The 26,072-nt window shown below is 48.7% G+C and overlaps 1 protein-coding gene across 7 annotated transcripts in view; it reads left to right on the top strand.

Moving 5' to 3' along the window:
• PUM1 (pumilio RNA binding family member 1) overlaps nucleotides 1-26,072 on the top strand; it is a 63,030-nt gene that overhangs the window by 21,838 nt on the left and 15,120 nt on the right. For 4 of the 7 annotated variants that reach the window (XM_083879536.1, XM_083879533.1, XM_083879538.1 and 1 more), the window contains 12 exons: nucleotides 2,907-3,015; nucleotides 4,124-4,302; nucleotides 6,238-6,404; nucleotides 7,244-7,514; nucleotides 9,736-9,829; nucleotides 10,928-11,032; nucleotides 16,799-16,950; nucleotides 17,566-17,704; nucleotides 18,944-19,087; nucleotides 20,402-20,698; nucleotides 21,236-21,472; nucleotides 25,493-25,760. In XM_083879536.1, the coding sequence (XP_083735662.1) occupies nucleotides 2,907-3,015; nucleotides 4,124-4,302; nucleotides 6,238-6,404; nucleotides 7,244-7,514; nucleotides 9,736-9,829; nucleotides 10,928-11,032; nucleotides 16,799-16,950; nucleotides 17,566-17,704; nucleotides 18,944-19,087; nucleotides 20,402-20,698; nucleotides 21,236-21,472; nucleotides 25,493-25,760 (2,162 nt within the window). The remainder of the gene's footprint in view (nucleotides 1-2,906; nucleotides 3,016-4,123; nucleotides 4,303-6,237; nucleotides 6,405-7,243; nucleotides 7,515-9,735; nucleotides 9,830-10,927; nucleotides 11,033-16,798; nucleotides 16,951-17,565; nucleotides 17,705-18,943; nucleotides 19,088-20,401; nucleotides 20,699-21,235; nucleotides 21,473-25,492; nucleotides 25,761-26,072) is intronic. The other 3 variants (XM_083879537.1, XM_083879534.1, XM_083879535.1) reach the window with 2 other exon arrangements.

The following is a 26,072-nucleotide window of genomic DNA, read 5'->3' as shown; positions in this document are numbered from 1 at the left end:
CGCTCTGCCTCCAGTACCTGTTGCTGCAGATAAACCCAGTTCTCCACTGCACAGATGGCTGCTTTTATCTTAGTATTTGCCTTGTCTGATGGGGATCAGTTTTCTTAATTTGTCTAATTCATAATCCCATCTCAGAGGGATCTCTGTGCCCTGGCTGCTGGAAGTATTGCTTTTGTTGATGGTGGGTAAGTCCTCCCCTCCTGCCTGCTCTGCTAAATTGAATATTGGCCTAACTCTAAGTCCTTTGTAAGAGGGTTTAGCAGGATTATTTTCATACTGGATAAGGTCAATTTTAATAAAAAACCAAGGAATGAATAAACTACTCTAGTTCTAAACTGCTGCTTGTTCTTTTTAAATTTCCAACCTGCAGAACAGGATGAGAGTCATTTAAAATACCTTTTTTTTTTTTTCCTTCCATTGCAACTGACAACTTTCCCTGAGGAAAAATTCATTGTCTTGGCAGCCTGTTGCATAATTCAGTGCAGATGATTTCTGCTTGCTAAGGCTGTGTGTTGGTTGGAGCAGCACTTGACAGAACAAAGACCCCCCCAGTGCATCTGTTAATATTGGCTTTGGGGTTTCCCTGCTACCTGTAAATAGATCTGGGATCTCCCTGTGAGGTAAACATCTCTCTGCTGTTGGTTTCACCAGAAATGGTGTCTGAAATCTGGGTAAAAACTGATGGGTTTTGTAAACAAACATGGTACAGAACTTGCAGTTGGGAACTTGGTGCTTCTTGTGGGGAAAGATTGAACTGGAGGGGAGAGATTAAACTGGAGAGGGAAGGTTAAACTGGAGGGGGAAGGTTAAACTGGAGAGGGAAGATTAAACTGGAGGGGGAAGGTTAAACTGGAGGGGGAAGATTGAACTGGAGGGGGAAGGTTAAACTGGAGGGGGAAGATTGAACTGGAGGGGGAAGGTTAAACTGGAGGGGGAAGGTTAAACTGGAGGGGGAAGGTTAAACTGGAGGGGGAAGGTTAAACTGGAGGGGGAAGGTTGAACTGGAGGGAGAAGATTGAACTGGAGGGAGAAGATTGAACTGGAGGGGGAACATTAAACTGGAGGGGGGAGATTAAACTGGAGGGAGAAGATTGAACTGGAAGGGACAGAGCTGGGGTTGTCTGTGCAGGAGCAGGGGATGTGCAGGGGATAGTGAGAAGGAAAATGTTTTGTGACCCTTGTCTGTGATTCAGTGCAAAATTCCAAAGGTGTTGGGGTGCAGTTCTGCAGGATCCTGTTGGTAAAGGTTTAAAAAACAATTGCAAGACACTTGATGTGTGTTGATGTTCACAAAGGCTGGAGAGCAGAGCTTGGCTTTACCTCCTCCCCAGTGCAGATGGAGGAACAGGTTCAGCTGTGTTTGGGGTGATTGCTGCTCACAGGAGCCTCCTGCCCTTCCGCTGGGAGTTATTTTGGGATTGCACAAAGGGGAGCATGGGGAAAGGGCTCTGCCTTTATCCTGGAGCAGCCCACGCCCTGGTGAGGGTGTGAGGAGAAATGGAGTCTGAAATCCACCTCAAAACTGATGGGTTTGTAAACAAACAGGTCTTTGTTGAGTTGAGGAGGAAATGGAGAGTGGGTTAAACCAGCACACAGGAGCTGTGAGATCAGTTATTGCTGCTTCCTCTGCGTCCAGCAGCTGATTGACTCCTCAGGTCCAGCCTTAAATGTGCACATCTGCTGCTGGAGTTAGCAGCAGGAGTTGATTCCAGTCAGGATATTGGATATGATATCAATCAAGGCATTGAATTTGATATCAAATCAAGATATTGAAGTAGTTATCAGGATATATTAATTAGATATCAGTCAGGGTGTTGAATTTGGTATCAAATCAAGATACTGAAGTGGTTATCAGGATATATTAATTAGATATCAATCAGGGCATTGAATTTGATGTCAAATCAAGATATTGAAGTAGTTATCAGGATGTATTAATTAGATATCAGTCAGAGTATTGAAGCAGATCCCAATCAGGATTTATCTCCAGTCCTGATACAGAGCAGAGATCCCCATATCTGATGGTTCTTGTTTGTTCCGTGGTAACTTCAGGCACATTCAGGTTCTTTTCATCTTCAGTTCCTTGAGTTTTATCCCAGCTTGAGACAAGGCTCATTTTGTGGGTAATTTGCTGTGAGCGACCCTGTTTCCCCTGGGAATTCCATCCATCCCATCCTGAGGATTTCCTGGGTTATTGTCCCCTTGTCACCTCAGGGCCTGCAAGTGTCCAGGTGATCCCAAAACCCTCTGAAGGATGGGAATTGTTCTCTGTGCCCTTCAGAGCTGGGACCCCTGGGCTGTCCCATTCCAGGGTGGCTCAGTCCCATTCCCAGGACTCTCCCATTCCCTAGGCTGTCCCTATCCCATTCCCAGGCTGGCTCTGTCCCATTCCCAGGGAGCTTTTCCCCATTCCCACAGTCCCCACAGTGGCAGGTGCTGCTCTCCTCCCATCAGTGTCCCCAAGGAGCCCCTGGAGCAGAGTCCTGAGCAGGAGGGGGCACTGGGACCCCCTGAACTCTCCTGTCCCTGTTTTCCTGTCCCCCACAGCAGGTCCCAGGGGAGGCAGGAATTGGGAAACCTTTGGATCACGGTGTTTTCCCCCTCGTTTATTTTATTTTGTGAGTGCAGCGAGGCTGGAGAGTGTCAGTGTGTGAGTGTGGGGTGTGTGGGGGCTCCTGGAGCTGGGGGGAAAATCAGGAATGGGGAGAGGGGATTGTTCCCTCAGCTCTCCCCTCAGAGATGTGAATATTTGCCTTGTATCAGTTGTCTTTAATGATTGCTTCCTTATGGGTTATGGTTTCTGTTTGCATTTTATACTTATTTTAATCATGCTTTGCTTTGTTTTGTTCTTTTTTCTTTTTTTTTCCCCTTTTTTTTTTCTTTTTTTTTTTTTTTTTTTTTAATTGCAGCAGCTGTTGCCGGGTAAAAAGTTTTGGGAATCTGATGATTCCAGCAAAGATGGACCAAAAGGGATATTTCTGGGAGATCAGTGGAGAGACAGTGCTTGGGGAACATCAGGTAGCAAAATTATTTCCTTAATTTAGTTGGGGTTGAATGCAGAAATGTGCAATTTATTTATTCAAAGTCACTGGGCCAGGCTGGTTGACACAGCTTTGAAAAGATTTAAAACCCCATCTGGTTTATATAATAAAAAAAAAAAACAAATAGAAAACCTCATGTTGGTTCGTGATAAAATTAAGATATGCATGGATGTTAAAGCATTGTCTAGTGTGAATATGTGCAAATTCATGTTCATCTGATTAAAAATCTTTAATTGCCCTTAAAATTGCAGTTTCTGATGTGTTTTCTGCCTTGGGATGGATCAGCTGAAAGAAGACGTTGGAGAACAATAATAATAAATATGAATAATAATTAAAAATGAATAATAATAAAAATGGATAATAATGATTAATAATAATAATAATAATAATAATAATAATCCCTTCATTTTTAAAATACTAAACCAAGCAACCAAAACCCATCATTCAGTTAAAAAAAATAAATTAAATGATGCTTTGAATTAGTGTTGAGTTAGATCTGCCAAGGATGTTATTGTTGCATCACAGAGTCTCCTTGATTTGGGACTTTGGGGGAGAATATTCAGGTTGTGGGCGCTGGGTTAAAATTGCCTTTTCCCCTTTTATTGGAAGCTTTATCCCCAAAAACCCTCCCCAGCCCAGGTCCCTTTGTGGCCACACTGATGGGAACAGGAGGGAAGTTTAGCCAGGAGCAGTGACAGAATTGAATTACTTTCACCAGCTTCATGAGGTGAAATATATTTAATATTTAAATGACAATCCAGAAGTTGTTTTTCACTGTGCTAATGCAAGAATTTACTTAAAACTAAAAACTAAAACTTTGAGGTTTTAATTGCCGCCTTTAATTAGTCTTAAATTTCTGAAATTTTACAAGTTTAGATTTAAACTTGCAAATTTACATGTTGTAGCATTTAAAAAATAAAAAAACCATCCTGGTTTTTACTAACGGCCATCAGCAGAGTCACAAAGTTGGCACTTCTCTTTGCAAACAAACCCCCGGGGGAGCAGCACATATTGAACGATTTAATTTGCCTCCTTTGAAGGGTTGGATGTGCTTGTGAGACTTTTCCCATGTTTTTTTGTTGCAGATCACTCGGTTTCCCAGCCAATTATGGTGCAGAGGAGACCTGGGCAGGGCTTCCATGTGAACAGCGAAGTGAACTCGGTGCTGTCCCCGCGCTCCGAGAGCGGAGGGCTGGGGGTCAGCATGGTGGAGTATGTGCTCAGCTCATCTCCTGGAGACTCCTGCCTCAGGAAAGGAGGATTTGTAAGTGCCTCATCCCCCACGTTCCTGCTCTTTTCTCCTTTTGCTGTGGTTGGGAATCATTCCTAGTACAGAGGATTTTTTCTTTGCTCTTCCCTCAAACGGGGCAGGTTTAGTCCTGGGATGGGAGGTGTTGGTGTTCTCTGCATCCTTGGAGAAGCAGAACCACCCCATCCAAACTAATCCTTGGAAAAGGTTCTACACTGATCCCCACGTTCCTGCTCTTTTCTCCCTTTGCTGTAGTTGGGGATCATTCTCAGGGCAGAGGATTTTTTTCTTTGCTCTTCCCTCAAACGGGGCAGGTTTAGTCCTTGGTTTGGGGATGTGGGATAGGAGGTGTTGGTGTTCCCTGGAGCCTTGGGAAAGCAGAAACATCCCATCCAAGCTAATCCTTGGAAAAGGTTCTACACTGATCCCCACATTCTTGTTCTTTTCTCCCTTGGCTGTGGTTGGGGATCATTCATAGTGCAGAGGATTTTTTTTCTTTGCTCCCAGTTTAGCTCTTCCCTCAAACAGAACAGATTTTGTCCTTGGATGAGGGGATTTGGGATGGGGGATGTTGGTGTTCCCTGGAGCCTTGGAAAAGCAGAACCACTCCATCCAAACTAATCCTTGGGAAAGGTTCTACAAGGCTCTGCACTGAGCCTGAGCTGCCTCAGAACAAAAACTCCACAGGATGATGCCAGAAAATGGGATATCCCAGCCCCAAACCCAAACTCTTTACCTGATGAGAACTGTCCTGGCATAATATTTATCCTTGTCCTGTAGTTTTCCGTAGTTTCCATAGTTTCCATATCCTTGTCCATAGTTTTCCTTATGTTATTTTTTGGGATAAACCCCCTCCCCAATAAATCCATTGCTCTCCCCCACCTTTCCCTGGAATTCCTGCTGGATGGATGGATAGATGAGTTTCAGCTGCCATTTCCAAGTCATATTAAGGCAGCACAATTTTATTTTCTTTCAGAAGCATCACCAAAAGGTTTTAGCTTTCAGAACATTTTTTTTTCTCAAAATACGAGGGGAAAAATCTCTTCCTCCAATCAAATAGAGTGGGAAAAGGGTTCAGTGGATAGAGGCAGGAATGTTGTGTGCAGAGCACTTCTCCCTCCAGTTGAGTAGAAGTCAGAGTTTGGATCTGTCCCTGTGGCAGCACCAAAGCTGCCTCTGATAAATGTGTTTATATGCCCCTTGCTGGTTTTTATCATAAATTATGTTGTTTTCCCTCTCCCTTTTGTTGTTCAAGACACTGCCCCAGGCATCATCACCCTTTATTCTCCTCCCAAGTGAAATAAAATACAGTCACATTGCAGATGTAATGCCACTCATGAAATGCTCAACAGAACAGAAATACTTTTTTCCCCCTCTTTTTTCCCCCCTTTTCTTCCAAAGAAATGTTTTTCAGGATTACAGGAGCCAATGATTGAGGCAGTGATTTATTTGAGTGGTTTTAAATGAGCTGTGCCCTGGAATTCAGGGTTGGTGCCTCCAAAACTGAGGTGATTTTCAAACACTTGTCCAGTCCAGACAGAAGTGTCTGTGTCTGACACTGAGCCAGGCACTTCAGAGAGCCACTGATTCACTTTATGCCCCTGCAGCGTTTGGTGGTGTTGATTTTGAAGTGCTTAAGTCCCATCTAGAAAGAGAATTCCTTAATATTATTTTGGGATGGGATTTTTAGAGCTATAAAAACAAACCTCGAGTTACTGAATGGAAGAAACCTGAACAGATGAAACCCCTCTTGGAAGAGTGAGAACTAATTCCCTTATTTCTTTGATTATTATGGAATATTTTACATTTTTACCTATTTTTTTGTAAGAATTAATGTTTACAAGGGCATTTTTTTACTGTGACACGTGTCTTTGATTTGTTACCATCTCAGGGTAACAGGAGAATTGATGTGAAAACTCAGCTTATTAAAACAATGTCTGTTTTGCCCAGGGGCCAAGGGATGCAGAGAGTGATGAGAATGACAAAGGGGATAAGAAGAACAAGGGCACGTTTGATGGAGACAAATTGGGAGATCTGAAGGAGGAGGGGGATGTGATGGATAAATCCAATGGTTTGCCCGTTCAGAACGGGATCGACGCCGACGTCAAAGACTTCAGGTACGTGCATTGGTGGTTTTAATTAATCAATTAACAGTTATTAATCATCCCCACCACCAGCTCAGCCCCTCCTGGCCCTGCTGGGGCAGGGGGTGACACCAGTGACCCCACAGGGTCCTCCCAGGCTGACCCAGTCTGGGATTCTGTGACTGGTGAAGACCAAACACCATCACTGCAAACACCCTCCTCTTCCCTCTTCCCTCAGCTCTGGGTGCTGTGTGGGCTGGGATATCACAACCCCAGGATGGGTTGGGTTGGAAAGGACCTTAAAGATCATCTAATCCCACCCCAGCCATGGCAGGGACACCTCCCAGTGTCCCCAATGTCCAGCCTGGCCTTGGGCACTGCCAGGGATCCAGGGGCAGCCACAGCTGCTCTGGCCACCCCGTGCCCACCCTCAGGGTGACAAACTCCTTCCTTTCTCTGATCCAAATGACTTTATTCTCTCCACTGTCCTCCAGCCCCTCCAGGCTGCTCAGGGGAGTGAGATGCTGGTGACAATTCCATGTCTCTATTTATTTTTCTCCCCTGTCCTCCAGCCCCTCCAGGCTGCTCAGGGGTGTGAGATGCTGGGGACTATTTCATGTCTCTATTCTCCCCTTGTCCTCCAGCCCCTCCAGGGTGCTCAGGAGGGTGATATGCTGGGAGCTATTTCATGTCTTTGTTCTCCCCCTGCCCTCCATCCCCTCCAGACTGCTCAGGGGTGTGAGATGCTGGGGACTATTCCATATCTCTATTCTCCCCTTATCCTCCATCCCCTGCAGGCTGCCCAGGGGTGTGAGATGCTGCCCTGGACCATCCCTACCCTTTCCCTGACCTGTTTTTCCCTCCCCTGGCAGCCGCACGCCCGGGAACTGCCAGAACTCAGCCAGCGAGGTGGATCTGCTGGGCCCCAACCAGAACGGCTCCGAGGGGCTGGCCCAGCTGGCCAGCACCAACGGGGCCAAGCCCGTGGAGGATTTCTCCAACATGGAATCCCAGAGTGTTCCCCTGGACCCCATGGAGCACGTGGGTATGGAGCCACTGCAGTTTGACTACTCGGGCACGCAGGTCCCCGTGGACTCGGCCGCCGCCACCGTGGGGCTCTTTGACTACAATTCCCAGCAGCAGGTGAGGGGATGAGCCCTGATCCAGCCCTGTGGAGCCAGGGGATGGGTCTGGGCTGGGATGAGCTCAGGGTCCTGTGCTGGGGAAAGGGATGGAGGGAGATCGGAGGTGTTCTCATGTCTGGGTCCTTCCTGGGAATCGGGGCAGGTCTGCTTCCTGTGGTACTTAGAATAAATTCCCCCTGGCACTTGGAATAAACAGAATTCCCCCAGCAATTCCCACAGCATTGCCCTCCCTGCTGATCCTGAGTGTCTCAAGAGCTTTAAAGTAGTAAAAAGTGCTAAAAAAAGCCCCAAACACCCACCATGAGCTCAAGAAGTGACTGAGAGTCAACACCTGCTCAGCCCAGGTGTGAGCCCTGCACTGGGCTTGGCTGAGCCCTGCCTTGGGTTCTGTTAAGCTCCAAATTGGGCTTTAGTAGTAAAAAGTGCTAAAAAATCCCCCAAACACCCACCCTGGAGCCCAAGAAGTGACTGAGAGTCAACACTTGCTGAGCCTCACATTGGGCTTTTCTGCCTTAGCCAAAGCAGCCTGAGACAATTCCAAGTTCAAACCTCCTTCCACCTGAGGCTGGTTTAAACCCCCAGGGCAGAGTCCAGTACTCCAAGGCTTTATCTGAGCCTGGCTTAGGTTTGTTTGACCTTTCTCCCACACAAGGCCAGACTCTCCCTGGTGCAGAGCCTCCCTTGGCTGCTGCTGAATGCTGGGCCTGGCTCCAGCAATCCACTCCTGCTCTGCTCCTGTTTGGGTAATGATTGTAAACTTTATTGCTCTCCCTTTTGCAAGCCTGATACCCCTCAAAGAAGAAGGGAATCCTTTGTTGTAGCTGATTGCAGGGATATATAACTCTCCCTGGCTTCCCTAAAATATCTGATTTTTTCCAGCAGAAGAGCCTCTGGCAGTGTGGAGTGAGGGAAAGCATTGCCAAGTTGGTGCTGAGTTATCACAGTCTTAAAAAGCAATGTAAATATCTGTATTGGAGCTCAACTGGCTGCTCTGTTCTACAGCATCTTTGCGAGGTTAATGATGGAAAATTTAATGATTAAATTAAATTGCTGCTGTAGAGTTCAAAAAGTAAAAAAACCCAGATAGTTCCAAGTCTTTGTCTTGCTCTGGTGTAAGGCCTGGGATGCCAGAATTACTTTTAAAGCAGGAGAGTTGTGTGTTGTGATATTTTCCTCTCTGATACCCCCTGGGTGTTTGTAGGAGCCCCAAGGTGCCGAGGGATGAGCAAACAAAGTTGTGGGCGAGGCTTTGGCACAGAGCAGGTTAATTCTGCCTCCCCTCAGTGCTGCATTTCCACCTCATAAACCCAACCCTGATCCCTCAGATGTGTAAAAAGACAAAAATAAAGGTGGGTTTTTCTCACACAGCTTTGCTCACCCTCCTCTCAGGAGAACCAACTCCAATTTTTTGCCTTAAAAATAATAATAATAAAAAAAAATCAGGTTTTCTTGATGTTTCTGGGCTGCTTCTTGATGGTCGTGGGTTCCTGCCAAAAATTTGGGCAGAATTATTGCTGCTTCTGCCAGCAGTTCAGTTGTGTGAAAAGAGGGCAGGATAATAGGTGTGAAAATTGTCAGGGTTTGGGCATCCAAGTCTTTTCTGAGGGAGAAAACTGTGCTCACAGTGATTTGTGAAGTCATTCCCACTGCCAGCCCATTTCCCTGAGTTCACAGAGTGCTGGTGTGTTTGTGCCCAATTTAAGGTGTGTTTGTGCCCAATTTAAGGTGTGTTTGTGCCTGAGAATTAAGTACAGCACTGGTGTGTTTGTGCCCGGTTAAGGGACACTGTATTTTGGGCCTGATTTCAGGGCACTGTTTGTATTTTGTGCCTGATTAAAGGACACTGTGCTCCCTGCCTGATTTTAGAGACTGTTGGTTCTCAGTTTAAGAGGTGTTGGTGCTTGGTTTAAGCGTATTTATGCCCAGTTTATGCCCAGATTCTGTGCCCAGTTTAAGGATTGTTTGTGCCAGGTCTAAGGACTGTTTGTGCCAGGTCTAAGGACTGTTTGTGCCAGGTCTAAGGACTGTTTGCGCTGGGTTTAAGGGTTTTTGTGCCTGGTTTAAGGGTATTTTGTGCCCGGTTTAAGGGCAGTTTGTGCCCAGTCTAAGGACTGTTTGTGCCCAGTCTAAGGACTATTATTACCCAGTTTAAGGACTGTTTGTGCCCGGTTTAAAGGCTATTTCTGCCCAGTCTAAGGGTGTTTTTGCTCTGCCCACAGCTGTTCCAGAGGCCCAACGCCCTGGCCGTGCAGCAGCTGACAGCAGCCCAGCAGCAGCAGTACGCCCTGGCTGCTGCCCACCAGCCACACATAGGTGAGTCTGCCTCTCCCCCAGCCCCTCTCCCTGCCCTGCTCCTCGAAACACCAGGGGAAGAGGCTTTGGGAGGGTTTTGAGTGTGTTACAGATGATAATCAGCACAGGAGTGTGCTGTTAAAGACTCTCTTGCACACTTAAGATTTTTAAAAGAGTGGCAGGAGTGACACTCACCATCCTGAGGGTGCTGGTCAGGCTGGAGAGGCTTTGGAAGTCTCTGAGTGAAACATAAATCAGGGTTAAGAGCACAGTGAATTGAGGGGAAATGCAATTTAATATCAGCTGAATGTGCTGCCTGGGGTGTTATAAGTAAAAACTGATTTACGTAAACACATGGTTGATATTAATAAAAATTATTCACTAAATATATTTATTAAATGGGAATAAAGCACTTCATCATGTGCAGAAAACCAGGAAAACTACAGAAGGGCTACTCCTGGATGATTAAACTTCAATGTTTTTAGCACAGTAAGCAATTTGTGGTGGTTCTTCCTGCCCAAAACCCCAAGATAAACCCGATGGGCTCTCCCAGCTCTGTGCTGTGCCCTCGGTGTGCTCAGCAGAGTCCAGGGATTGAAATTATTGAGCTTTTAACTTCCTCCCCTTCACCTTCACCTCCCACCCACCTGGGCTTTCTCTAATGATTAAACTGTCCCTTTGCAGAGGGAGGGAATGGTTTTCCAGGCTGAGCAGGTGGAGTGCTGGGATCCTGTGCTGGGCACTGAGCTCACAACGGGCTGGTTTGGCTCCTGCAGGAAACACAGAGGAGTAACAAACTCCACTCTCCTGAACAGGGTCTGTCTGCCCTGCAGAAGCTGGATATAAAAGATTTTACCTCTTAAAGAGCATTGAATCCTTGCAATTGGGGTTTTTTTAATGCCAGATCTCTCCTTTGCCCATCAACACTCGCCACTCCTTCCCTCCCTGTAAAAAACCACCTGTAAAAAACTTAAAAACACAAACCCAGCCCGAAAACACAAACCCAGCCCGAAAACACAAACCCAGCCCGAGTTTGGTGTTGCCCAGGCAGCAGCAGGGGGGGTCGTGGTGGGGCTGCAGTGGTGTTGAGTGTGTTTTTACTGACAGGAATGTTTCCAGCAGGTTTAGCCCCCGCTGCCTTTGTCCCCAACCCGTACATCATCAGCGCGGCTCCTCCAGGGACGGATCCCTACGCGGCCGGGCTGGCGGCCGCTGCCACCCTGGGTGAGACACCAGCTCCTCCGGGCCCCTCCTGCCCTGGGGCTGCCTCTGGGGAGGGGAAACTGCAGCTTCTCTGGGGGGGAGAGTTGGTACTGTGCTGTGGGTGTGAGTAAAACCAGAGTTTGTCGTTGAAATTGGGGATAAAATGGGTTCCTCCAAAATTCGCTGCTCCAGAGCTGCTCTGGGTCTGTCACTGCCAAAGGGGAACATCAGCTTTTCTGGGAGGGAGAGTTGGTACTGTGCTGTGGCTGTGAGTAAAACCAGAGTTTGTTGTTGAAATTAGGGATAAAATGGGTTCCCTCAACATTCTCTGCTCTGGATCTGTGACTGTGGAGGGGAAACATCAGCATTTCTCTGGAGAGAGAATTGATATAATGGTAATTGATAGAATGGTTGAGTAAAACCAGAGTTTGTCATTGAAACTGGGCTAAAATGGGTTCCTCCACCATTCCCTGCTCCAGAGCTGTTCTGGATCTGTGATTTCCAAAGGGGAGCATCAGCATTTTTATGGGGGGAGAATTGATACAATGCTGTGACTGTGAGTAAAACCAGAATTTGTCATTGAAATTTGGGATAAAATGGGTTCCTCCACCATTCCCTGCTCCAGAGCTGCTCTGGATCTGTGACTGCCAAAGGGGAACATCAGCATTTCTGTGGGGAGAGAATTGATACACTGATGATTGATAATAATTGATATGATGGCTGTGAGTTAAACCAGAGTTTGTCATTGATAACTTTTGTTTAACATGTACTATGTGGGGTCAGGCTCCCAGAGCAGTTGGGAAGGCAACCACTCACAGACTCAAATATTCCTCCATTTTTGGGGTGTTTTGGTGACTGACAGCAGCAAGGAAAACCTCTGAAGACAAACTTAGTCAAGGCTGGAAAGACACAGGATGTGTTTCATGCCAGGAGAGTTGTCTCCTCTTTCTCTTCAGCTTGTGCTGCATTCTGCCAATGATCTCTTTCCTGAAATCCTGGGGGGAATTTCCCCTTCCTGAGGGGCAAACACATCCATGTCTGCTGAGCTCGTGCTGGGAACGTGCCCTTTTCCAGGTGGTGGCCGAGATAGAACCTCTGCAGGATCTCCCACAGATCTTTCCCAGCCACACTTGGTGACTCTGGAGCTTATCAGGCACTGTGGGGACACGGTGAACGTTGAACTGCAGCTCTGGGTGCCATAAAACTCTTGCCCAAGCACTGGGGGCAAAGCAGGGACGTGCTTTTAGGAGGGGAATTATGTGCTTTAAAGGGGAGAGGATTTTTACAGGAAGAACGTGGTTCTAAAGGGTATTTTTAAAGGTGGAACATGCTTTTAGGAGAGGATTTTTAAAGGAAGAATGTGCTTTTAGAGGAATATTTTTCTTACCATGCCTGGCTTTCCTTGAGCAAGGCAGAGGGAATGTTCTGTGCTGTAAATAAACCCTGTTTGGAGTGGGGCTGTTTGTGGAGGATCTCACTGCTCCACTGACAGCTCATACACTCATTTCAATCCTCTTTTTTTTTGGGGTGCCTTGTCCCAAATCAAACCCTGGTAATTGATAATAATCGATATAATGGCTGTGAGTAAAACCAGAGTTTGTCATTGAAACTGGGGATAAAATGGGTTGTGTGACAATGGGTTGTGTGACAAAATGTGACACTCTGTGGTTTGGGACAGGACTTTGGTCCAGCTCTTCAATAACCCTGCTGAGTTTTGAGCTTTGAGGTCCCCCTGGGGTCAGTCTGAAATGGGAATTCAGTGGCTCTGAACTTGGAGGGAGTTGTTAGTGGGTCATGCAGATGCATGTAAAGAATTTTGGTTGTAATTTGGGATCTGGCCTGGGCTGCTGATGGGAATTGTGTGTGGGGTTGTGCAATCCATGGGGACACCGTGGTGTTGGCAGAGCAGGGACACCGAGGGACAGAGCCAAGGCCAGGAGCACGAGGACATTTCTGCTGGGGCAGGAGCTGATAAAGCCTCCTGTGAGGGTGGATGGGGCAGGGCTGGGTGAGCTGAGCTCTGCTGGCCAATGCCAGGGGGAAGGTCGGGGAGGAGGGCCCAGAGCACTGGCAGCCCCAGCTGCAGGCACAGGAGGGGATTTGTGGGTGATTCCTGCACAAAAAGAGCTTCCTGCAGCACCTCAGGGCTCCATTCCTGGGTGACACCAGAGTGCAGAGCAGCAGCTTCATTTCATAGAGAGAACAGATGGAACTGGGCCACATTTCCAGGAAATACAAAGTGTTGGCCACGATTTTTTCTTTCTTTTTTCTCAGCTCTGCTGAAGCTGCAGCTGCCTGAGCTTTTGTGACCTGGAGAAAAGCCCATCTAGGCTGTGCTTAACTCGAGTTTTAGGCATTTGAAGTGGAAATAACTCCCCAGGGATACCTAAAGCATCCCAAAACTTGGCATTAAGGCCTCTACTCGAATAATTCTAAATTTATAACTCTTAAAAGAACCAAAACAATGTGTAACGTGCTGGGTGTATTTACAGTGTTACACCACTGAGAAATAGGAGTTATTTTAACCCTCTCATCAGGCTTGGGCCCTAGAAATGACAAGATAAACTTTATTTCAGAGAAGGATATTTTCTGTCTAGGCCTGAGCAGTTTTGAGAACCCTTTTTTTTCTCTGAGAGCAGCACTGGAGGGACATGGGACAATTTAAATGTTTCTATAAAACCAAAAAACCTCTTTGATGTGCCTGGGAGTGTTAAATTGGGAGAGGTTTCTGAGATGGAAGAAATGAGTTTGGAGTTTATTGTTCACAGTCACTCTGAGAGCAGAGAGGGAACTTTGGGGTGTGTTTTATGGCAGAGATAACCTGTCAGTTAAAGTTATGGCAGGTTTGTCATGACTGTGAGACTGGCAGCTCTGGGATAATGCTCTTCTCTCCCAACAATAGCAGCATTTTAAAGAACAAATTTGAATGCAGAGGGAAGAAGTTCCTAGAAAAAAAAATCATTTAGATTTTAAACTGTGGGGAAGATACTGCTGCCTTTGAATTGCCTTCCATCATTTGAGAAAGATGTCACTCAAAAAAACCTGAAAACTTGCCTTTTTTAAGGCCAGCTGGGGAATGATTCCCTCTGGGGTGGAGTGTTCCAGGTAGAAAAGTGTTCCTGTTCTTTGTGGAGAGGTGGGGGAATGTGGGATAACCTGGGGACAGGAAAGGCAGAGACTCCCACACCAAATTCTGGGATTGTTTCAGCCTTGGGTGGTGGGAAATGATTCCCTCTGAGGTTAAATGTTCAAAGGAGGAGAGTCCTGTTCTTTGTGGAGAGATGGATGAATGCTGGAATAACCTGGGGACAGGAAAATCAGAGGCTCCTACAGCAGGTTCTGGGGTTTTCAGCCTTAAATAGTGGGAAATGATTGAGGTGAAGAAGAGTCCTGCTCTTTGTGGAGAGATGGGTGAATGTGGGATAACCAGGATACAGGAGAATCAGAGGCTCCTACAGCAGATTCTGGGGTTTTCAGCCTTGGGTGGTGAGAAATGATTCCCTCTGAGGTTAAATGTTTAAAGGAGGAGAGTCCTGCTCTTTGTGGAGAGGTGGATGAATGTGGGAGCACAAACCCCACTCTGAACACACTCCCAGCTGCATTTACTGAGTGTAAATCCCTGAGAGGAGCAGCTGTGGGTGCCCAGTGGCACCAGCACAGGGAATATTTGCCTGCAGAGGTGCTGGAATGTGTTTATTTCCCCAGAAAAGCCCATCTCTGGTGAGTCCAGAGGCAGGTTCAGTGTTATCCTGCAGGGAGAGAACACTCTGGGTGCTGCTGGAGCCTGGCAGTGATGCCACACTTGCCCTCACTGAGAACTCTGTTCAATAATGAGCCTCTCTCTGCTATGCTGGAGCAGCTGAGCCAGACTCGCAGCCCTGTTCAAGCCCAGCTGCCTGCAGACCTCAAAGCTTTTGTGTCTCCTCTGCTTTTACACACCCAAGGCTCTGCCAGCAACCTCTGACCAGGAGAAAAAACCCATCCAGGCTCTGCTTGGTTGGTAATTAAGAGCTGGGAGTAAAATATCCCAGAGAGGTGCCCAAATTTTGCCCAGATAAAGGGAGTTGCAGCAACTTCAGCAGCCTGAGGGCAAATGCAGGTTAATGACTTGCATTAAAAGGGAGCAATTGCAGCTCTTTCCCTGTTGGGTGCAGGAGAACCCCGGGAGTTGGGGTTTGATGTGCATTCAGTGATTATAAACAGGTTAAAATACTCACTGCTCACCTGTCTGTGCCTGCTGAGGCACCACAGGCACCACCTTCCTGGCACTGATGCATTTGCTGCAGGTTTTTTTCCCATTTCAGCCAGCACTGCTCATGAATTTCCAGGCTGGAAGGTAAGAAATGAGGGGTTGCTGCTGCAGAGCTGAGTGGGAGAGGCAGATCAGCCTCTCTGGTTCTGTAAATCCAGCAAGGAGGGGCTTTGGATTGAGATACAAACCCAAATGTCTGGAATTAGCCAGCACCTCCCTGCTGTGCACAGAGCTGGGCACCTAAAGCCTAAATTCAGGGAAAGCAAAGGAGTTAAAAACAGAATAATGTAAGGAGAGTAACTCTTACATGTTGGAAATGTGAATTTAATATTTGGCACAAAACATGGGATGAATATCCTGAAGTGTGGATGTGGGAGCAGGAGCTCATCCATGTTCTTGGCTTTCTGCAGGAGTTCAGTTCAGCCTGTTACTGTAAAAAAAAAAAAAATCAAGAAGGGAACAAAAACCAAAAGGAAAAGGGACTTTGAGGATTTTCCCCCTTTGTCGCAGCCAGGCTGACACTGAGCACTCAGCACTGTGTTTGCACCTCCCTTTTTGTCATCCCTCATTTTCCACACAATCACAGGCTTGGGCAGAACCCAGTGCTGAGTGTCTCTCTTTAAAAATAAATCCCTGTTTTTACTCCAGCCATGACCAAGATTCTCTAAAGATTTGTTTATTCCAGTGTCACACCTGCCTCTGGCTCTGCCTGAGTTATTCCTGCTGGGGAATATTCCCACCAAACAACACAGATGGGAACCAAATAATATTTTTTAATATGACTGTTTGAGATCTTTATGAAAGCTCAGCAGAAAAGCAGAAATATTCTCTTTATTCCCAACTACATCCCCCATTCCTCCTTCCTCCAGCACTGAGAGATTCCTCAGTGTTATTCCAACTGGGATTATTTAAGGATCTGCCATTCTGCTGTCCCCAAATTTCTCTGGTGTCCTCAGACCTGATAAACACAAGGAATCTTCAAAAGTGAGGCTTTTTCTGCTGCTCTCCAAGATTATTATTATTATTATTTTTAAGCCTCTTAAGTTTGAGGAAGGAACGTGAAGTTTGAGGAGGGAATGTGGGAAGGGACAGGATGGTGCAGCCTCTTTTAGGGGGAGATTTGCAAATGCAAAGCAGGGCTGGAAAAAGAACATTTTAACACTTGAGAGTTGATGCACTCCAGCTGTGAGGAGGGTTTGGTGATTTATTGAGGAGCTGGAGGTGGATGGCAGCGAGCTGGGATGAGAAGTTCATCTCTGTGCCTGAAACAAGCTTCCTCTGTTTGGGTTGGAGATTTTTGTTCCTTCCCTGTGAAACCAGGACACACCAATAAAAACAGGGAATCGCTGCTGGCAGGGTTTGACCTCACGCAGTGATGAAATTACAGGTCTGAGCTGAAACTTTATAAAACGTGAGACAGAAATTCCAAATTTCACAGAGATCACACTAAAGCAGGCACACCAGCAGGTGTTTTTGGGGTGCTGTGTGCCCTTGGCCCCCCTGCAGGAGCTCACCCTGCCCGTGCTGTGTTCCAGGCCCAGCTGTGGTGCCCCACCAGTACTATGGAGTCACTCCCTGGGGAGTTTATCCCGCCAGCCTCTTCCAGCAGCAGGCGGCCGCCGCCGCCGCCGCCACCAACTCTGCCAACCAGCAAACCACGCAGCAAACCCAGCAGGGCCAGCAGCAGGTAAGGCCTGGGGACAGGGGACAGCTGGGCTGCGGGCTGGGACTGTCCTGAGCTGGAAATGGCCCCACAAGGATCGTGGATTCCAAGCCCTGGCCCTGCACAGACCCCCCAACAATCCCACCCTGGGCATTGCTGGGAGCTCTGGCAGCCTCAGGGCTGTGCCCGTTCCCATTCCTGTGCCCATTCTCATTCCTGTTCCTATTCTCATTCCCCTGCTTATTCCCATTCCTGAGCCTGTTCCCATTCCTGTGCCCATTCTCATTCCTGTTCCTATTCTCATTCCCCTGCTTATTCCCATTCCTGTGCCTGTTCCCATTCCTATTCCTGATGGCTGTGCCCCCTGATCCCCCTTTTCTCCCCCTGAGCCCCTTTTCCAGCTCCCTCAGCCCCTCCTGGGGCTCCAGACCCTTCCCCAGCTCCCTCAGCCCCTCCTGGGGCTCCAGACCCTTCCCAGCTCCATTCCACTCACTCCAGCCCCTCAATGTCCTTTTCGAACGTGAAGAAAAGCAAATTAAGAGCAAAGGAGAGAAGATTCCCCCCCGGTCCTGCTCTTGCTGGTGCCAGTGGCTCTCTCCTGGATCCCAGACCAAGCAGTGGCTGTTGTGTCCCCTCCAGGTGCTCCGTGGAGGGGCCAGCCAGCGTCCCCTGACCCCCAACCAGAACCAGCAGGGCCAGCAGACGGATCCTCTGGTGGCCGCCGCCGCCGTCAACTCCGCGCTGGCCTTCGGGCAGGGGCTGGCAGCAGGAATGCCAGGTGAGGCTCCCCCAGGGCCAGGAGGGCTGGGGAGTGGGCTCTGCCTTGGCCTGGCATCAGCTGTGCCTGCTCTCTTGGTTTGGGGTTAATCCAGGGGTGTGTCCCCACCTGGGCAGCACTGAGGGGTCGCAGGGGACACTAATGTCACCTCCCTGTGGGTGCACTGCACTCCAAGCTCCTGTGCAAAATCACCTCCAGATTTTTCTCTGGATTGTTATTGATTATGAGATCTGTATTTTAAACCTCAGAGATTTCTCAGTCCTGTTCATTCATCTCAGCTCTCCATCCCTGCCAGGTGCTTGATTTAACAGGGGCTCCCTTCCATGATTGCCCTTCCAAGAGGCTTAAAAACAGGGGAAGGAAAGGGATAAAAGGGAGCAGGGTTTAGTTCTTATTTCTGGCTCTTCATTGGAGGAGCTGCTGTAGGAATTCTGATTCTGATCCCCGAGGCTTTGGGGTAAAAATGCTGCTGAAGTTCAGTTATTCAGAATATTATTGTGATGGCAGAGGACAAATCTGAGCTCATTAGAATAATGTGCAGATATGTCCTGCTGGTCAGATGTAAGGAAGAAAGGATTATTTGGATTTCAGACTGGCAGAGTCCCGTGGTTGATAATGGGGGTTTTTTTTATTGCTTAAGAAGAATGTTGCAGTATTGAGTTACAAAGTGAACTGTGCAGATTTCCAGCAGTCTGCAGATTTCCTTTCATCTCTGTTATTTGTGTTGTATTTGCAAAGCAAACACACACATATATACAATTATAGATATATGTTTGTACCTGTATTTGCAAAGCAAATATTCACAGGGAGCGTTCTCTTAGTGACCCCCCGCCTTAGAGAGTCACTGCATTTAATTTTAATGTTTTCATTTAATGTAAAAGTCCCTAATGAGGTGCCTAAATCACTGTATTCTGTCAGTCTGCTGCTGTGTGTAACACCAACATTTAGGAGAGTTTATTTACATGCATTAAAGAGTATTTTATGGTACCAACCTTCCAAAATCCAGAAGTGAAGTTCCCTGTGGGTGCACTCTGGCAGCCTCAGCTCTGAGCAATCCCAGCACGTGCTGTACTTGTCATGGAGCAAAAATGGTGCTTTAATATTTTAAACCCTTTTTTAGCTGAATTTACACTGGTGACAGTGTCATATAAAACATTCAGGGAGCAAAAACTCTTTTCTACCTGAAATTCTTAGTATAAAGACATGAGTGATGTGTTTGTCACCTGTGTTACCCTGCAGGTTACCCAGTGCTGGCTCCTGCTGCTTATTACGACCAAACTGGAGCCCTGGTGGTCAATGCTGGGGCCAGGAACGGCCTGGGGGCTCCTGTGCGCCTGGTGGCCCCTGCCCCTGTCATCATCAGCTCCTCTGCAGCCCAGGCAGGTGAGTCCTGTCCCCTCCTGGTCACTCAGGTCAGTCCTGTCCCCTCCTGGTCACTCAGGTCAGTCCTGTCCCCTCCTGTAGGTCAGTCCTGTCTCCTCCTGGCTCAGGTCAGTCCTGTCCTCCCTCCAAGGTCCCGCTGTGTCCCCGCTGTCCCCACCCCTCGGTGCTCCGCTGGCAGTGATGACAAACTTGCCCTCACTGAGATCCATCTGGGGATGGTTGTTGAGAAACCTCCTTTGTGCTCAACTTGCCTGAGCCTCCGGAGCAGCCACGGAGAGGGGGAGGAGCAGGAGCTTGAGTTGTTTTGTAGAGTTTCACAGCAGGTATTTAAATTTGTCCCCTGGAAGCAGCACCAGCCTCCCCAGCAGCTCCAGGGAGAGCTGAGAGCCCCTGGCAGGGCCTAAAGGGGCTCCAGGAGAGCTGCAGAGGGACTGGGGACAAGGGATGGAGGGACAGGACACAGGGAATGGATCCCAGTGCCCAGGGCAGGGCTGGATGGGAGATTGGGAACTGGGAATTGTTCCCTGGGCTGGAATTGCCAGAGCAGCTGTGGCTGCCCCTGGATCCCTGGCAGTGCCCAAGGCCAGGCTGGACATTGGGGACACTGGGAGGTGTCCCTGGGGTGGAACAGGATGAGTTCTCTCTCCCTTCCAACCCAAACTATTCCCTGATTTGTGCTTTATGATATCACTGTGCCTAAAATGGCCTTTTGCCACGAGTTTCTTTGGCATTTATTTGGGTTCCTTGGGACTCAAGGCTTTTTAAAAGGGTTTTTCAGCCAGAATCCATTGGTGTGAGCAGCCCCTGTGCCAGCACTGGGCTCAGATTATGAAATGGGCCTTTTAATTGTTTTCTCACAGCTCTTGTTTATTTTGCCTTTTCTTTAACTTTGGAACTGGCTGAAAACCAAAACTCCTCGTGTTTGATGTTCTTGGCACCGCAGGTTCCTGTTTCATCTGCTGAAGGATCATTTCAATTATTTCAAAACTCAGGTTTCTTAATTGGCCTTTGCAAGTGTGGGGCTGCACTGACTGGACTCTTGGATATTTAGAGAAAGAACCATTCCTGATTTTTGATCTGTGCAGCTCCAACAACACCCGAGCAGCAAGACTGAAGCCGGGGGTGCTATGGGGCAGCTCAGATAGAAAAAACAGAACTCTTTGGAGAGTTTGGTCTTGAAAGAAAAGAAAAAACAATTCAAAAAATTAAAAAGCGATCGAAAGCGACCTGATACCTTTTAACTTCCAGAAATGTGATGAAAATGGATTTTCTGAGTGGTTTTTCCAGTTTTTAACCCATTTCTGTGTCCCGCAGCGGTGGCGGCAGCAGCGGCATCGGCCAACGGAGCAGCAGGAGGGCTGGCAGGGACCACCAACGGCCCCTTCCGACCCCTGGGCACGCAGCAGCCCCAGCCCCAGCCCCAGCAGCAGCCCACCAACAACCTGGCCTCCAGCTCCTTCTACGGCAACAACTCCCTGAGCAGCAACTCCCAGAGCAGCTCGCTGTTCTCGCAGGGCTCTGCCCAGCCCGCCAACACCTCTCTGGGCTTCGGCAGCAGCAGCTCCCTGGGGGCCACCCTGGGGTCAGCCCTGGGCGGCTTCGGCACGGCAGGTGAGGGCTGCAGCCCTGCCTGGGGCAGGGAGGGCAGGGAGAGCCCCAGATTGAACAGTTTGGGCTCTGAGCTGAGCCCTCCTCAGCCTCAATGTCAGGGTGCGTCAAGGGAAGTGTGGGTTGGATGGTAGGAAGAAGATTTTTACAGAAAGAGTGATAAAGTATTGGGATGATCCTGCCCAGGGAGGTGGTGACTGGGCTGATTGACAGCGACTCTATTTCCTCACTTTATCCAGCCCAGAGCAGTGGGGCTGTGGCTCTGCAGTGCCTGGGCTGGTTGGCAATGACTGTATTCCCTCACTTTATCCAGCACCAGCCCAGGGCAGTGGGGCTGTGGCCCTGCAGTGCCTGGGCTGGTTGGCAGTGACTGTATTTCCTCACTTTATCCAGCAGCAGCCCAGAGCAGTGGGGCTGTGGCCCTGCAGTGCCAGGGCTGGTTGGCAGTGACTGTATTCATCCAGCAGCAGCCCAGAGCAGAGGAGATGTGGCTCTGCAGTGTCTGGGCTGTTGCCATCGATGTTTTTCCCCTTTCTCCAGTGGCCAACTCCACCACGGGCAGCGGCTCGCGGCGGGACTCGCTGACGGGCAGCAGTGACCTGTACAAGAGGACCTCGAGCAGCCTGACCCCCATCGGACACAGCTTCTACAACGGCCTGGGCTTCTCCTCCTCCCCCGGGCCCGTGGGCATGCCCCTGCCCAGCCAGGGCCCCGGCCACTCGCAGACTCCTCCTCCTTCCCTGTCCTCGCACGGCTCCTCCTCCAGCCTCAACCTGGGTAAGGGTCCTGGTCCCCTCCTCAGCCTGGGTAAGGGTCCTCCTGATCCTCCTTCTGGGGACACTGGTGACAGCCATGAACATGAGCCAGCAGAGTGTCCTGGTGGCCAACAAGGCCAGTGACTCCTGGCCTGGATCAGGAGTGGTGTGGCCAGCAGGAGCAGGGAGGTCACTCTGCCCCTGGACTCAGCACTGGTGAGGCCACACCTCGAGTGTCCAGCTCTGTCCCCTCAGTTTAGGATGGACACTGAGTGCTGTGTCCAGTTTTAGGTGTCTCAGTTTAGGAAGGACATTCAGGCCCTTGAGCACGTCCAGAGGAGGCCCCGAGGCTGGAGAGGGGCTGGGAACACAGACCCTGTGAGGAACAGCTGAGGGAGCTGGGGGTGTTTATCCTGGAGAAAAGGAGACTCAGAGGTGACCTGATCACTCTCCACAACCCCCTGAAAGGTGCCTGTGCTCAGCTGGGGTTGGGCTCTTTCTCCAGCAGCACTGACAGGACCAGAGGACACAGCCTGAGGATACACCAAGGGAAATATAGGTTGGATATTAAGAAAAAGTTTTTTACAGAAAGCGTGATAAAGTTCTGGAATTGTCCTGCTCAGGGAGGTGGTGGAGTCACCATCCCTGGATGTGTTTAACAAGACTGGATGTGGCACTCAGGGTTTAGTTGAGGTGTTGGGACTGGGCTGGACTCGATGATCTTGAAGGTCTCTTCCAACCCTGTGAATCCTGTGAATTCAGCCTGGGTGAGAGCCCTGCTCTGCTCTCCCTGGGCAGGAGCTGTGTGGGGTCACACAATCATTTAGGTGGAAAACAATCTTGAATTCCAGTCCAGCCCTCCTGGTGAGTGTGTCCTGGGAACAGGTTTCCATATTTCCTCCTCGTTTCCTCAGCTCAAAATTAGGGATAATATTCCCAAATGTTTATAAAACAGGATTTTGTTGCACAGGGCTTGGTGACAGCAGCAGTGGTTTGTGGAATAAAATAGATAAAGGAGGGTTGATCTTCAATTTAAGTGGTTTTAAAGGGGATGTTTTGAAATCCCCATTAAATTGGGAATAATGAGCTTGGAATACAATTCCTCCTCTTAACCAAGATTCCCTGGAGCAGTGCTCAGCTTTGAGCTGGGGATTTGGTGACTTTACCTTGGAAGATTTCCCATCAGTGTGGCCTTATCAAAAGCACAGGAGGAATAATTTTGGGAAGATCCACGACTTGGTGCAGCTGAATCTTCTCAAAAGAGCTTCTGTCTGGCCTTCAATAAAGCAAACCTTAAAAAGAAATAAAGCAAATATTAAATAATAAAGCAGTGCTCATCTGAACCTCCTGAAGTGTTCATTCCCCCATAAACAAACCAAAGAGATTATTTGTTGCACCTGCAGCAGGTAATTTAATATTTCCTCCAGAAATTCACTTGCTTTTTGGTCGTGCCGTGAATCTGCTGGGTTTAACAAAACTTCTGCTTCTCAGGGCACTTTTCCCCCCTGAGCAGACACTGTATTTATCATGTTTATTCCATGCATGTGTGATAAATCCAGTGCTGGCTCCAGCTTAGCTGGAAGAGTCATAAATATGATTTCTGGAGATCAGGTTTAGATTTACCATCGTGCCTTGTTCAGAGCTTTAATAGAACAGGAAGGGTTTTAACTTTATTTATGCAGCTGTGGAGGCCTTGGCTGACAGTTAAATGGCCACAATAAATTAGTGCTGAGGGGGAAGCAGATTCCAAACCTGGCAGTAGGAAAGAGTTGGTTGCCCCTGCACCAAAAAAAGAAAAAAAAAATAATTTAGAATTCTTTGGAATCAGCAAATCTTAAGAACTCCTCTGGATCAGAGGAAGGTGAATCTGTTTCCTTGGAACAAAAAATACAGGGAAAAGGGTCTTCCCCTTCCTTGGGAAAGGAGAATTTTAGCACCAGCTCCAGAGAAATTTGTCCAGCTCAGAGTTGTAGAGTCATAAAATATCCTGAGCTGGAAGTGAGCCACAGAAATCATAATTAATAATTAATTAGGCTGTTATCAGACACAGAATCCTCACCCAGTTTCCTGCATGGGAGCTTCCTCCAGGTGTCAATGGCTGAGGAGTGCAGCTCCCTCAGCTCTGTTTTTATGGAATAGTTTAATTCCAGCCAGGAGCTGCTTCTCTGCAGCCACTGCCGAGGTTTCCTTGGATCTCTCCCCTCCCTGACAGAGATTCCTGCAGCCTCATTTCCCTGGGATTCCCCCCTGCCTCACCAGCTCCCTGTGTGAGCAGGACTTTGTTCCACCCAGAAAAACCCGTGCAGGCTCCTCCTGCACCAGCAGAGGGATCCCCAGCCCTGCAGGAAAGGCAGAAATCAAATCCTCTGCTGAGCCACATCCTGACAAACAGCAGGGAAACAGCACTGGGAGGTTTCAGTGTGTTCCTGTCAGAGCTTCTCATCACCCATCCCCATATTCCTGTTTTTTGGTGACACAACATCTCTGGTGATGTGGGTGCAGATATTTCAGCCACTAGTGAAAGCACAGGGGTTTAAAGTCTTTTTTTTGTTTTAATTTATTGGTATTTACCTGTGTTGAATAGTGGTTTGTGGTTCTGTCCACATGGTTTATACTTTTATATCATCCCCCACCACCCAGCACAGTTCTTTTTAACTCAGTCCTTGCCAGGGCAGCAGGAGAGGTGGGAAAAACATGAGGATGGAGGCAAAGGTAGTGGAAACAGCAAAAAAGTGGAAATTTGGGAATGTTGGAGTTGCCACTGGTCTGGTGCAGACAGCTTGAACACAGGAGGAGGAACAGAACGTGGTCTGAACATGGTAAAACAGGATCATCAAGGTTGGAGAAGCCCCCCAAGGTCTTCAGGTCCAACCTGTGACCAGTCTGCACCAGAGCACTGAGTGCCACATGTTCATTCCATGGACATCTCCAGGGATGGGGACTCCAAACCTCTCTGGGCAGTTCCAGTGTCTGAACATCCTTCCAGTGAGGAAACCTCACCTAGAAATTCTTAGAAATCCCACTTCAAAATCCTGCTTAGCTCAATGTCAGATCCCCCTCATGATGGAACAGAACTCGGGGATCCAGTGTCACATCTGTGTCCCCATGAGGCCCATCCATGCCCTGTCCCCTTATCCCCATGAGGCCCATCCATGCCATGTTCCCTTTTCCCACAAGGCTCACCCATGGCTTGTCCCTTTATCCCCATCCATGTCTTGTTCTCTATTCCCTTACCTTTATCCATGCCTTGTTCCCTTGTCCCCTTATTCTCATCCATGCCTTGTCCCTATCCGTGCCCTGTTCCCTTATCCTCATCCATGTCCTGTTTCCTTGTCCATGCCCTGTCTCCTTACCCCCATCCATGCCTTGTTCTCCATTCGCTTTTCCCCATCCATGCCTTGTTCCCTTGTCCATGCTCTGTTCTCTTATCCGCATCCCTGCCTTGTCCTCTTATCTCCATCTATGCCCTGTTCCCTCATCCTCATCCATGCCTTGTTCTCTATTCCCTTATCCTCATCCATGTCCTACTCCCTTGTCCCCATCCATGCTCTGTTCTCTATTCCCTTATGCTCATCTATGCCTTGTCCCTATCCATGCCCTTTTCCCTTATCCTTATCCCTGTTCCCTTATCCTTGTCCATGCCCTGTTCCCTTACCCCCATCTCTGCCCTGTTCTCTATTCCCATACCCCCATCCATGCCTTGTTCTCTTATTCCCTTGTTCCCATCCATGTCCTGTCCCCTTATCCTCATCCATGCCTTGTTCCCTTACCACCATCCATGCCCTGTTCCCTTGTCCGTGCCGTGTTCCCTTATCCCCATCCATGCCCTGTTCCCTTATCCCCATCCATGCCTTGTTCCCTTATCTCCTATCCATGCCCTGTTCTCCATCTCCTTATCCCCATCCATACCTTGTTCCCTTATCTCCTATCCATGCCCTGTTCTCCATCTCCTTATCCCCATCCATGCCCTGTTCTCTATTCCCTTTTCCCCATTCATGCCCTGTCCCCTTATCCTCATCCATGCCGTGTTCCTGTGTCTCAGGGGGCCTGACGAACGGCAGCGGCCGGTACATCTCAGCGGCGCCGGGGGCGGAGGCCAAGTACCGCAGCGCCAGCAGCGCCTCCAGCCTGTTCAGCCCCAGCAGCACGTTGTTCCCGTCGTCGCGGCTGCGCTACGGCATGTCGGACGTGATGCCCTCGGGCCGCAGCCGCCTGCTCGAGGACTTCCGCAACAACCGCTACCCCAACCTGCAGCTGCGCGAGATCGCCGGCCACATCATGGAGTTCTCCCAGGACCAGCACGGCTCCAGGTGCGCTGGGAGTGGCTGGTCCATCAAGGGGGTCGCTTGTGGTTTGGGGTTGGGTTTGCTGGTTGTGGTTTGTTGGTTGAGTTTCATGGTTGTGCTTCGTGGTTGGGTTTTGTTGGTTGTGCTTCGTGGTTGTGTTTGTGTTTTTGGCGGTTGGGTTTTGTTGGTTGGATTTTGTTGGTTGGGATTTGTTGGTTGTGTTTTTGTTGGTTGCATTTCGTGGTTGGGTTTTGTTGGTTGGGTTCTGTTGGTTGAGTTTCACAGTTGGGTTCTGTGTCACTTCCCAAAGCTGAGGCAGACCAGGGAATAAGCAGG

This window comes from Zosterops lateralis, assembly GCF_965231275.1.
Source record: "Zosterops lateralis genome assembly, chromosome: 28".
Classification (NCBI taxonomy): domain Eukaryota; kingdom Metazoa; phylum Chordata; class Aves; order Passeriformes; family Zosteropidae; genus Zosterops; species Zosterops lateralis.
The sequence above is the reverse complement of the archived record's forward strand: the minus strand, read 5'-3'. Positions and strand labels throughout refer to the sequence as shown.